This window comes from Camellia sinensis, chromosome 8 (assembly GCF_055761805.1).
Source record: "Camellia sinensis isolate YWXY chromosome 8, ASM5576180v1, whole genome shotgun sequence".
NCBI lineage: Eukaryota > Viridiplantae > Streptophyta > Magnoliopsida > Ericales > Theaceae > Camellia > Camellia sinensis.
This window is the reverse complement of record NC_138968.1, coordinates 175,976,530-175,988,890: the sequence shown is the minus strand read 5'-3', so window position 1 is coordinate 175,988,890 and position 12,361 is coordinate 175,976,530. Positions and strand designations below refer to the sequence as shown.

Here is a 12,361-nt window from a genome sequence, read left to right as displayed (position 1 = left end):
CATGTTTTTAATATAAAAATATGCATATATATAAGCCTTTCTTTTTTGGGCAAATTACATATACACCCCTCCAGGTTTGGTTAAATTACAGATACCCCCTGAGGTTTCGGAAATTACATCCCGCCCCCTAAGGTTTGTATTTTCATAACAATTTACCCCCTGAGGTTTATATTTCATAACAAATTACCCCCTAATTTCTTATGCAAATATAGCATTCAGGGGGGAATTCGTAATTTCTCAAACCTCAGGGGGGTATCTGTAATTTTGTCAAACCTGGAGGGGTGTATATGTAATTTGCCCTTCTTTTTTTGTTTATTTATTTGGTTAGGCTAATAATACTATAATGTCAAAATAATCAAAATCTCAATACATTTTTAATATATTTTTTATACATTTTTTCTATTTGGTAAAAGCTAAAAATGTTAATTTATTCATTTAATTTTTAGTGATTTTTTTTTAAAAAAAAATTTGTGTCAAAAGTTTATATTTTCATATTCTTTTAGTTTAGAAGGATCTAAAAAAAGAAAAATACAAAAACTGCACCCAAAAAAAAAAAAAACAACTGAAAAACCAAAAACAAAACAAATTAATTTTCATTTTTTATCTGTATTTTTTTTGTCTTCTAATCAAGTAGGACATGAAATTTGAAAGAAATTGCTAAAATGTGGAACCAACCCATACCATAGACACAGACAGTATAAGTTAACCTTGTACCACACGGTAACTCGGGTGTACCCACCCAGCTACCCTATATTTTGCCGCTGGCTTTGGGATAGCACAAACTCTGCGTCCAAACACTACCCAAACCCCTCTCTATATATTGAACCTATCCATTGATGAATCGCGCAAGGGTTTTTAGATATCTAAGAGAGAGAAGCGATTAGATTTTCGATATATACGAATCTAGAGAGAGAGAAGCATTCAAGAATGTCAGGAGTTGGTCCGATCGCACAAGACTGGGAGCCGGTGGTGATCCGCAAAAAGGCTCCGACCGCGGCCGCACGGAAGGATGAGAAAGCCGTCAACGCCGCTCGCCGCGCCGGCGCTGACATCGAAACTATCAAGAAATGTTCGTCTCTCTTTCTCTCTCTACTTTTTCTGTCAATTAGGGTTTCTGATTCATTTGCTTCCTCCTTAAATCGATTTGTCTTTGATATATTTTCTCTCTATATGCATAGATTAGTTGTGTGTATCGAGTTGTTTCGATTGTTTATGCTACGCTGTGAATTGATGCATATCGTGAAGAGGAATTGATAGATTGAATTTTCTATGTCCTACGGCTGCTCTGTTTTTGGTTTCTTAGCTTTTTGTATGAGAAATGATCAGATATTTGCTTTAAAGCCTGGATTTCCTTGGAATATGTTAGTTCGTGATTAACATGTGAAGCTCTAGCAATTTTAATGCTTATTTAAGATACAATTTTTTACTTTTTAGTTTTGCACTATTGGACTGTCTAAAAATCAATTGCAACTGATACTATTTTGATGTTCATCTTATTCTTCTGAATTAAGTGCCAAGAGTCAACAGCATATTATATTAATTAATTAACTCATTACTTGTTATTGCCTGTTTTGTATTTACAGTATGATGAGGGTTGTGTATTTGTTAGTTATTTGAACTGAACTACCGGTGCTTATTCATACTTTCTCTTACAGCAAACGCGGGCTCAAACAAAGCTGCCTCGAGCAGCACTACTTTGAACACTAGGAAGCTCGACGAAGAGACAGAGAATCTTTCTCGTGAGTATATTTTAAATTCGAGTGTGCGCGTGCGTATACATATGACTCATTTACTTCCCTTAAATTCCATGTACATTTTCTGAATGAATTTTACAATTCATTTAAACTTTTTCCACATGGAGATGATATATGTGTTGCTAACTTTCTTTGGTGATGCGAGTCATGTGGCCTTGTTTATTTAGAATTTTTTTTAGCACTGCATATACATTTTGTATAGAATAATTTACACAACTCTAAATTGCTTAGGTGTCACACTACTAGCACCACCTTGATGCAAATGAATTATGCATTTCTGTGCCTCGTCTTTGGTGAGGTGAATTTGTTCATCTAGATAATTTTTTTTAAACGACTTTGCACGAGTCAAAAGAACAAGATTGAAAAGATCCGAATTTGACATACTTCGGGGGAAAGGCCACTCGCTGGTAATATTTTGTAATGTGAAGTTGTTTCTTGTGGCTACATGTTCAGGAATTATATTTTTATACACCTTGAAGTGGAGTATCATCTTCCATGTCATGCTGCATCCATATTTTTTATTGGGAGTGAGATAAGGTGGGATCCATAAGATTCGGCTGCCAAACTCTTGTTGCAGTGGCATTGTTCATGTGCACGGAAAGGGTAGAAAGAGCACTGCAGTTTTGCTCCCTCCCACTGCATTTTTTATTCCTCTCCACTTTAACTATAGCAGAACGGAACTTGGTTTCAATGTTCAATGTCAATACTACCAGCTCACCCCTTTGCCTTCTCAGTTGTAGGATGCTCAAATTCCACCAACTTAGCCTCGTTTGGAAACCCTCATTTTTAGTCAAAAAGTTACTAAATTAGCCAAAAAGTCAACAACCCATATCAAAAAATCAAAGATTTTCTTTTCTCTCTACTTTTTGCACATCTTTTCGTAAAAAGCCAAAAAGTCATCCCAAACATATTAGTTTTTTTTAGCTCATATTTTAGCTAAAAAGTCAAAAAATTACTAAATTAGCCTATTTCCAAACGAGGCTAGTGTTGTTTTGTGTGAGTGCTGTCCTAAGTGGATACTGAGAAGGGGAAAGAACAAGAAGTGTTGATTGAAGATTTTCGTAATTCAGTTGTTGGGTGGAATAAATTTCTCTGATCATTCAATATTTAGCATGGGAGATGAAAGTTGTATGGACATATACCATCCTCTTTCGCTCTTTTCTTTCAGTTTTATGAATTGAAAGTACTCAGCTCAACGAAAAAAAGATCGCTTCTCCAACTTTTAGGACACAAACATCTTGGGATGCTTCTCCTGTACCGCTATCTTCCTGTAGTACTAGCTGGATTCTTTTGCACATTCTTTCTGTTGAGGTGAATTGATGAATTCCCAATATCACAAAAGAAAAGTAAAGCACAACGTTACTTTTTTGTTTCTTCAAATCTCTTGCATTTGCTGTATCTTATTAAAAAACCTGAATATGTTTTGCCATGGCATTCTATTTATCCTAGCATTGTGCCCTAACACTTGCCTGTACTCTGAACTTGTGCAGATGATAAGGTGCCAACTGAACTGAAGAAAGCCATCATGCAAGCTAGGATGGATAAGAAACTCACTCAGTCTCAACTTGCTCAAGTCTGTCTGTCTCTCTCTCTCTCTCTCTCTCTCTCTCTCTCTCTCTGTGTGTGTTTGTGTGTGTGTGTGTGTCATGCATAAACACAGATCCTGACTGGCTATTTTTGTTCTCTGCAGCTGATTAATGAGAAACCACAAGTGATACAGGAGTATGAATCTGGAAAAGCCATTCCAAATCAACAGATAATCTCAAAATTGGAGAGGGCTCTCGGTGCAAAGCTGCGAGGAAAGAAGTAAAAGAAGCTGCATGGAAGTTAACTTTGGGCTCTTTCAGCCTCTCTTTTTAGTCTTAGTACTTGGTGTTAGTAAATGTAACCTTTTTCTTTTAAAACCGATTGCCATGGCTCATCTGTAAGAAACTCTGGCTGATGAATGGTAAAACCTTTATTCTGTTTTCTAAGAATGGTAAAACTTGACTTAAATGTGATGCAATGTAGATCTTAGAACAATACATACATTTTACAGGCATTCACTCTGATATGCATTTAAATAACAAACGTCCAATACACTTTCAAGCAAGATTGTTTGCAAATGAACTCGGATAAAGTCAAGTAAATATCATACTAAAGCAATATACATGTACATCACCTGCTTCCTCCAACCAGACTACAGCTGTCCAAAGAAAAGAGGTGGCAATTGAAAACACAGGGTGTAACTATTCGCAGGCGAGTTTTGTACCAAAGCTGGTGAGGCAAATGGCAAATGCCTGAAATGCGGATAAGGGCTGCCTATAATCCATCGTGAAAGTATCGTCTCCTACTTTACCGAATTGGAGGAGAACTGTTTCCTCATCGCCTTTTCCTCCTGGCTGGCTCTGATCTATTGTTGCAACCAGTTGAAAGTTCTTCACAGATGCAACTGTCACCCGGCCATGGAAATTCAAGCACCAGCACTGCAAGTGTTCGTGCCATCTCGGAGCTTTGTTTCTCAGAACAGTGAAGCTGGGGGTAGCAGACTCTGGCTTTTTTGTATCAGAATTGTCCTGAGGTTTGTTTGCTTCGGTTTCTCCCGAGCACGGGCATTTAAGCGAACATAGCATCCTCCTTGGACCTCTTGATTTCAAGAGGTTGAACTTGTAGGAGACCTGTCCAACCTCAAAGTTGCCTGCAGGAACCTGGGGACTTATTTGCTTGCTTGCAAAACGGCGGCAACTTCTGCTGCTAGAGGGCTTTGCACCACTGTGTGGGGGTTGGCTATCATAGATTGTAAAGTTGGTACCGAGAAAATCGGAACTGTAAAGCACAGGATTGTGTATTAGAAATACTAGCAGAAGCACAAGGGTGGAAAGAAACATTCACTGCGCAAATAGAAATGGAAAAAGTATCGATCACGATGGAAAGAGTACTGAGTATTCATATTCTTGTTTCATATCTAACAGATGGGTGCCTATATCATTTAGAGTACTGAGTATTCATATTCTTGTTTCATATCTAACAGATGGGTGCCTATATCATTTAGATGATGAAAACCATCAAACCAAATGTGCTTCGGCTGAGGACATGACTCGACCCTATTTTTAGCCAAATTAAGACATACCTTACCATTACTTCATTTGCTATTTTTAGCACTTAAAAAGTTTAAGAGCTGACTTGGGGGTTGTTTAGGATGTTCTAAATAAGTGCATTTTTTGACTTTTTATGAAATATAGATTGAGTTTAAAGTGATGTGGTAGAGAGGTGATGTGACTTAAATAAGATGATATGATTTAAATAGGATAGTGACTTTTTGACTTTTTGAATTTTTTATGAGATGCCAAACTTAGCCTTAATTGTATTAATAAACTCCTCAGATGACATAATTGCCATCTGACACTGCCATTAAGTGAAGAAACAAATTTGACGCCAAAAATATCCCCAACAAAAATAAACATAATGCTTAAGGATTTAACAATTTGGCATCCACTACAGTTTAGCTTCATGTATCTCAAACATGTGATCACCAATAGAGAAAAACGATCCTGATGGTTGTACCATCCACTAATGTAATTATTATTGTCAACTAACATTGTATTTTCACAATGTTAAATAGTAGGAACTACGTAAATAAAACATTGGAACAATTAAGATTATTGTGATGTATTCTTCATGTTCAATATTGTCTCTCATAAAAGACAGCAAAACATTGGAACAATGAAGATTCTTGAGATATATTCCTTATGTTCAATATTGTTTCTCATAAAAGACGGCAAAGGGCAACGAAACCAAACGAATCAGTAAAGCGTCAGCATATGCAAATGCTGAAAAAAAAAAAATTTGCATTCTAATATGGGGAAAAAAAAAAAAAAAAATTCACATCCTGAGCACCCACTAGGTTATTTCGGTTTAGCCTAAAATTTTATGTATGTATACAATTAATTAAAATCTAAAATTTAATCACACAGAATAAGAGACATGCTTTTCAAAATTTCACACAAGAAATTTATAGAGAGGTTTTAGACTCAAAGAAAATACAAGATTAGCTGTATTCAAACAAAAGAAAGTAGACAATGGCTCACCATCAACAAATTTTCTTCCACTTTTATTTATTTAGTTTTTCCATGGGGATGCCTTACCTTAGCTTTCCAACATAGGCATTGCTTCCTTGGGACATGTCATCTGCATCAAGTGATATAACGTACTCAGTATGAGCACCATGTCTATATCTTCGTGCTGCTAGGAGAAACTTTCCCATGTCTGTAAAGGCTGCAAAAATGAAAAGACAAAATTTAGGAATTCAAATCACAGAAGATATTTAGAACAAAACACAAAGGAAAACCACAAGAAGACGTATGTCAAATAAAAAAAATAAAAAATAAATAAATAAAAAAATAATAATAATTTAGTGGGGAGTTTCAGATGGTCAAAGAACCTAATATTCTAAACCTTATTTGGTTATTCCTTTTGATGCGGGCGCGCACACACACACAACTATTAGGCAAACAATCTTTTTGCTTGTCAAAAAGATATATTTATCAGCATTAATAAATGCACCTCGGTGTATATACCTTAATGGAAGGCAAACTGTCAGCATGTCAGAGGCAGCTAATGCCATTTGGAATCTTCAAACTAGTTGGCATCCACCCAAAAGATCATATTAATAAAATTACTACAGAAGGAAGATAAGAATAATCTGCAGGCAACTGGTGGTCCAAATCTATTGGTATGCACATACACAATAGCAGCAAATTGTTTTACTCATATGGAGTCTGCTTTTGTGGCAGTTAAGCAATATCCTACATTACGAGAGCACATTGATGAGCACTAATAAACTGTACAAAAGGGACAAGATGTAAAAATTCCCTTGGCCAGAAATTTGTGCTTGGCCCAAAATAATGGAGCATAATTTGCTGATTTGATTTCACATTTTTCTTCAAGAATGAGGAAAGTCAAGCTTATTTTTCCTTCAAGACTCGATTGCCTCTTTTGGGAACCTAACTTCAACATCATTTTGCAAATGGATTTGCCTGATCTAGATGAATTTTTAAAGTGTTCAATTTTTCTTTGTCAGTATCCTATGGAGAAATATAGGTATCTCAGTAATTTCATGAGTCTGATACTGGTACTTATTACTTGGAGCTTATACAAGTAATTAATGTTTAAAGTAAGAATGCACCATATTTTATACCATGTACATGGCCTATAACACACATCAAATACAGCACTAGACTGATAGAACCAAACCAATTTTAAAAGAAGCGTTCATTGATAACCAAACAAAAATGCACTCCAAGTGTGTGAAATCTTGTAAAAAATTTGAAATGTTACACAGGATTCAACAAATCCTAATTTTAGAAACTTGAATATGCAATATCATCTACCATATGCCATTCACAGAAAACCAAACCAAACCAAACCAAACGAAGCCATTCACAGACAACTCTTAAATATCTGCCTTGCATATAAAATGCAGACAATAGATGCAATTACTGTGTAACATTGCTAAATTCACTTCTAGGATGCTAATAATGCTTAAAGAAAGTATACATGAATATGAAAGCAGCCAAAACAAGCATATATCCTAGTCAACATTCTCATGTAAAACGACATTTGATAGGTAATGATCTTATGTAAGACTTGTAAATTATTTTTTTGCATATGAAGTCTGTCCATAGCCGACCCCGTTTGATAGGACTAAAAGCTTTTTTTGGTTTAGTATGAAGTCTGTCCGTAGATGGTCAAATTTCAGAAACTTGGCTAAGCAACCACCTATGGTTATTTCCTAAACAAAATTAAGATAGTGACATAGGAAGATTGAAAAAGTGGTGATGTCCCTCTTAACTACAGTCTTTATTCACTATACATCATGAACCAGGTCAATAACTTCAGCTACAGAACAACCAAATTTGAAACTCCGAAAGCGCTTTAATGTAGAACAGTGTCACATCCCAAAAAACATTTAAATTGATCTACTTACATGGGTTAAGACCAAGATACAGGTAAAATGTTGAGTTCTTCTTGTTCCGTCTTATAAGACACTGAAGAGGAGAGTCCCGGGGACCCGGCTGCACAAAAAAAAAAATTAGTTAGACCATCAAGCCCAAACACTAAAACCTTCTCCAACCACCAACAATAATGATAATTGTCAAAATATCTGTGGAGGTTTTACGATGTCAAACAAACAGCCAAGAAACACCCATTCAATGAAATTTCCATCTTCCCCTTGGATGGTACAATGTCAACCGCAAAACAACCTCACGATTGCAATACAATGGTGGAGGGGGGAATGAAGGAACTTCTTGGACTTAATTATTTGCTACCAGAGAATTCAAATTTCGTAACTTTCCCCTAGTTATCACAATAAACCAACATACTCCAGTTTAATATAATGATCATAGTCAGTGTATGTGACCGTCTCTACCAAAGTTCTGAAAAGCAGTTGCGGTCGCCGTAACGGTGGCGGTAGTGCGGTTGCGGTTGCAAGGTGTAAAGGCCGTAGCGTAACGGTTGTGGCAACCGGAACCGTGAATTTTTTTATTTTCTCATGATTTGAAAAAAACTTACCGATACGCATATTTTTTTTTCAATAATCATATTTATTGGGTTTTAAAATAAATATTGATTAATTTTTCTAAATTTTTAAGTATGATCCAATATACTTCATATTTTTAAATCACTAAAAACTGAGTTTTTTTACATTTTATTTTAATAATTAATGACTTTATATGTCATAAATTCATACGCTTATGGCAAAAAAAAAAAAATTTATTGGACTTAGATGTATAAAATTATTTTTTAATTATTATACATGTGGAAGCATATGTAAATTTTAACTTGAATAGTTTTAAAAAAATAAATTATACATGCTAATATAATCATATAAAAATTAAAAAATAAATTATAAAGAATTTTTTTTTTTTTTTTGAATTTGGATCACTTGAATATTCATTCTTTTTTTGGATAACCTGTATTGTAAATAAAAATAAAATAAACTAATAAAAAAAAATTGACATGTATAAAATATGTATTAATATATAATTATAGGTGTTATGTCTTCTAGATATTTTACAAAAAAATCAATCACTAATTATTATATATAAGATAAATAATGACAAATCTAAGAGAATAAATAAGAGACTAAATATATATATATATATATTTATTTAATTATGCCAAATAGATAATGACCACATTTATTATTATTTTCAAACAATATATAGATAGATAGACACATACAAACAAAATGGTTAAGTGAGAGCAGCTAACTAGAATAGCATAGGTCTTATAATTTCAATAAATTAATAACATGTTTTTCATCTTCCCTCTTCTTTCTCTATCTCTTACCCCTCCATCTTCCCTCTTCTCTCTCTATCCCTCTTCTACCATTTTCAACTTTTTTTTTTTGTGTTTTTTTGAAAAAAATAGTTCAGAACCGTTATGTAACGGTACGTAACAGACCGTTACGGCCGTTATGATAGTCGCTACGCCCGATACATCTGTAAATCTCAATTACATTGCAAAAGCAGCCGTAATGGGTGGCAGTAACCATCACAACCGTTACGTAATGGCGTTACGTAACAGTTACGGCCGCTTTTTAAAACCTTAGTTAAAACCTTGGTCTCTACCCATGTAGCAGCCATATCACATCCACAACATCATCTCCATGTACTTGGAAATTGGATCTCATATGTCAATTTCATGAGGTGACACTTGGACCAAAGAGATATCACTCGATTCACCACATATCTTAGGTTTTACCTCCCACGTTGAACCTTTTTGGTCATAGCTAATATACATGCCAACTTAGCCTCAAGCCTATGCCCTCGTGGATAATCCCCAAAAGGCTCTCTCAACTCAATCAAGTGGTCCACCATTACAGAGAATTCCTCTACCTTACAGTTCTTTATCTTCAATGGAACCCCAACGTTCTTGCGTTAATCTAGGTTGGGAGCAACGCCTAGGAATCCCTTGAGGTTGATACTGTGGTCAAGGGGCACTGACCTAGTGACCTTTGTGCTAGATCTTTGAGGTCATGTGTCTTGATTGCTAAAAAATTCAAATTAAATAATTTTTTTAAAATTTTTATTTTTTATTTTTATAGCAACAAAGGGTGAGGAGCGAATATTTCGATCCGCCCAGATTGACCAAACCGATCCGATCCGTCGTATTTTGGACGGATGACAGATTTGAAATTCATTTGGCCGCAACCGAACCGCCAAACTACAAGCAACCTAATAATTTGTAAGACCTTATGTTTTCAATTTTTTTAGATATTATGTTTATATTCTCAATTGAAAAATAATTTAAATATTCTGTTGCGTTTTCAATTTGAAAATACTTTTATCAAATGGAAAGGGTTAATATTTGGTATTTTTGTATGGAAAATAAAATGTTTAATTTTGTCATTTAAAAAAAAATCAAATTAAATAATTTTTTAATAAAAAAATAAAAAAATAATTTTGATAATACATGATACTTTTTTTTTTTTATATGTATTTATTATTGATATTTGACAATTTACTTGATAATCTTTTAATTATGTTGATTTGAATTATTATGTTTAAAGCTTATAAAAGTTTGAACCGCCAAACGGTTCTAACAATTCACCAATCTACTTAATCCGTATCCATCAATTCGGCGGACGGATACAAATTAATTTATTTCAATCCGCCCATCTGGCATACGGACGGCAGATTAGAGATTCCCTGCCGGCATCCAAACCGCTAACACCCCTAATAGCAACATTAGAAAATTTGAAGTTCCAATTACTGCTAAAAATTCAAATGTGTTGTTGAGCAATTAAAAAAATAAAAATAAAAATCAGATCAATAAGATCAATCAAAACCTTGATTAGACAAAATTCCCTAAAACTTCAAATTAGAAAAATCACAAAAAATTATCAATAAAAGATCAGACCTGTTTGAGGCAAGAAGGGAAGGTGATCTGGCCACTGCGAAACGGAGACCTAACGATCTCTCTGGTGACTCCTCTCCACCTCTTGCACACACAAGCGCAAGCGACGACGTTTTGTCGGATCGGCCACCGATCTTCGCTCGCTTCGACTCTCCGTATGATCTCTCCGAGTAGCTCCGGCAGCATATTCGACCAAGAGCCCTCCAATTCGGCCTCAACATCGTCGTCTCTACCATTACTCCTCAAATTCGCTTCAGCCTGTGCAGTGTCTAGGGTTTTGAATTCTTTGAACGATTTGGATAGCGCAAAGGAGCGACTGTTGATCCTTCGCGAGAGAAATGATCTTCTGAGTGACATGTTATCTGTAGCGTCTCATCTAGAGAGAGAGAGAGAGGAGCAAGTGAGAGGAAACCAGAGAAAATTGATAGTGTCACTGGCTTGTCTGAGATTTTTTGCTCATCTTGACTTGTCGAGGTTTTCGTAACAAGTTGACGGGTAGATTACATTTTGATCCTTTTATGGCTAGGGTCGTGGGAAAGGAACTTATAACTTATACTTAAATAATTTATAATTTATAATTATGAACATAAATTAATTTTTAATTTATAAATTAAGTATTTTTTATTTCACTCAAAAAATAAATTGATTTTTAATTTCTCAAAAGTTATAAATTATATGTTATATGCTAAACTAAACATATCAAAATAGTTTAAATTAAGCTGAAAGTTGAAATAAGCAGTTTTTAAGCTGCACCAAACAGGGCCTATGTTAGGTTATTTGCTCAGTTTAGTTCTTAATTTTTTTTTTTCATTTTACTTTTTTATGTTTTAAGGTTTTTTTTTTTTTTCAATTTACTTCAAAAGTTAATTTATATTCAAAATTAGATAAAAATGATACATTAATAGTTAAGTGACGTAAAATATTTTATTATGAGAGTGTTTGGAAAGTGACTATTTTTAAAAAAAAAAATTGGACTATTTTAACCTTCGTTTGTCAAAAGTTAAAATGAGTTTTTTTGGCTAAAATAATCACAAAAAGATAAAATAGAATTTTTAGTTTAATAAGATAAAATGTCAGATCTAAACTATAATTATTTTATTTTTTCTCTCACAAAAGTCAAAAAACTAAAAAGTTTATCCCAAATAAGATTTTTTAATCTCAAGTTAAAATAATCAAAAAATCAAAAAACCAACCCACATCTCAAATGAACCCTTAATAGGCTATTTTAATTTTTGGAGTGTTTTGGGAACTTGGCTAAAAATCAATTTGATTTTTAACTTATTTTGGATTATATCAACTCTCTATTTTTTACATGTTATTTAAAAAAAAAAATCAAAAAAATCAACTTTCCAAAATAAACCTTTGGGTGTGTTTGGTGTGTGTTTTGAAACATATTTTTTGAAGAAAATTTTCAAAAACATGTTTGGTTACAAATTTTCTAAAAAAAAATTCAAAATTACTTCTCTCTATCACACATCAATCAATCACTTTTCTCTATCCTATCTCATTCTCAATCACTTTTTCTCTCACACACATATACTCAATTACAGTTAGGGGTGTGCGCGGTGCGATTTTGGACTGTTGGAGAGTAAAATTACAAACCGAATGACAGGTTAGCAGATTAACGAATTGACAAATTATAGTTTCAGGGATTTTTGGCGGATTGGTGGATTGAATAATATTCTAACTAATTATCATACATTTAC

The 12,361-nt window shown here is 34.1% G+C and overlaps 2 protein-coding genes and 1 long non-coding RNA gene across 3 annotated transcripts; 2 read left to right on the top strand and 1 right to left on the bottom strand.

Moving 5' to 3' along the window:
* Positions 1-299: 299 nt before the first annotated feature.
* On the top strand, positions 300-3,738 carry LOC114289703 (multiprotein-bridging factor 1b). Its single transcript, XM_028233479.2, has 4 exons — positions 300-1,069; positions 1,656-1,739; positions 3,245-3,327; positions 3,445-3,738. Exons 1-4 carry the CDS (start codon positions 928-930, stop codon positions 3,562-3,564), a joined length of 429 nt encoding a protein of 142 aa, XP_028089280.1. The 5' UTR covers positions 300-927; the 3' UTR covers positions 3,565-3,738.
* LOC114289704 (uncharacterized) lies at positions 1,912-2,570 on the top strand. The gene is made up of 2 exons (XR_003638695.2): positions 1,912-2,052; positions 2,368-2,570. It is a non-coding gene; the product is annotated as an uncharacterized LOC114289704 (long non-coding RNA).
* Positions 3,739-3,784: 46 nt separating the features above from the next.
* LOC114289702 (tubby-like F-box protein 7) lies at positions 3,785-11,191 on the bottom strand. The gene is made up of 4 exons (XM_028233478.2): positions 10,659-11,191; positions 7,720-7,807; positions 5,879-6,008; positions 3,785-4,559 (listed from the first exon to the last, which is right to left on the bottom strand). The coding sequence occupies exons 1-4, from the start codon at positions 11,010-11,012 to the stop codon at positions 3,983-3,985; spliced, it is 1,149 nt and encodes a 382-aa protein (XP_028089279.1). The 5' UTR covers positions 11,013-11,191; the 3' UTR covers positions 3,785-3,982.
* Between the last annotated feature and the right edge of the window lie 1,170 nt (positions 11,192-12,361).

Bases quoted from the DNA above. Each gene is read 5' to 3' on its own strand.
- LOC114289702 (XM_028233478.2), bottom strand. From the start codon at position 11,012: ATGTCACTCAGAAGATCATTTCTCTCGCGAAGGATCAACAGTCGCTCC. The intron at 6,009-7,719 runs GTAAGTAGATCA...TCATTTTTGCAG, and splicing joins GTATCTTGGTCTTAACCCAT to CCTTTACAGACATGGGAAAG. The intron at 4,560-5,878 runs GTAAGGCATCCC...TGTGCTTTACAG, and splicing joins GCCTATGTTGGAAAGCTAAG to TTCCGATTTTCTCGGTACCA.
- LOC114289703 (XM_028233479.2), top strand. From the start codon at position 928: ATGTCAGGAGTTGGTCCGATCGCACAAGACTGGGAGCCGGTGGTGATC. The intron at 1,070-1,655 runs GTTCGTCTCTCT...TTTCTCTTACAG, and splicing joins CATCGAAACTATCAAGAAAT to CAAACGCGGGCTCAAACAAA. The intron at 3,328-3,444 runs GTCTGTCTGTCT...TGTTCTCTGCAG, and splicing joins CTCAGTCTCAACTTGCTCAA to CTGATTAATGAGAAACCACA.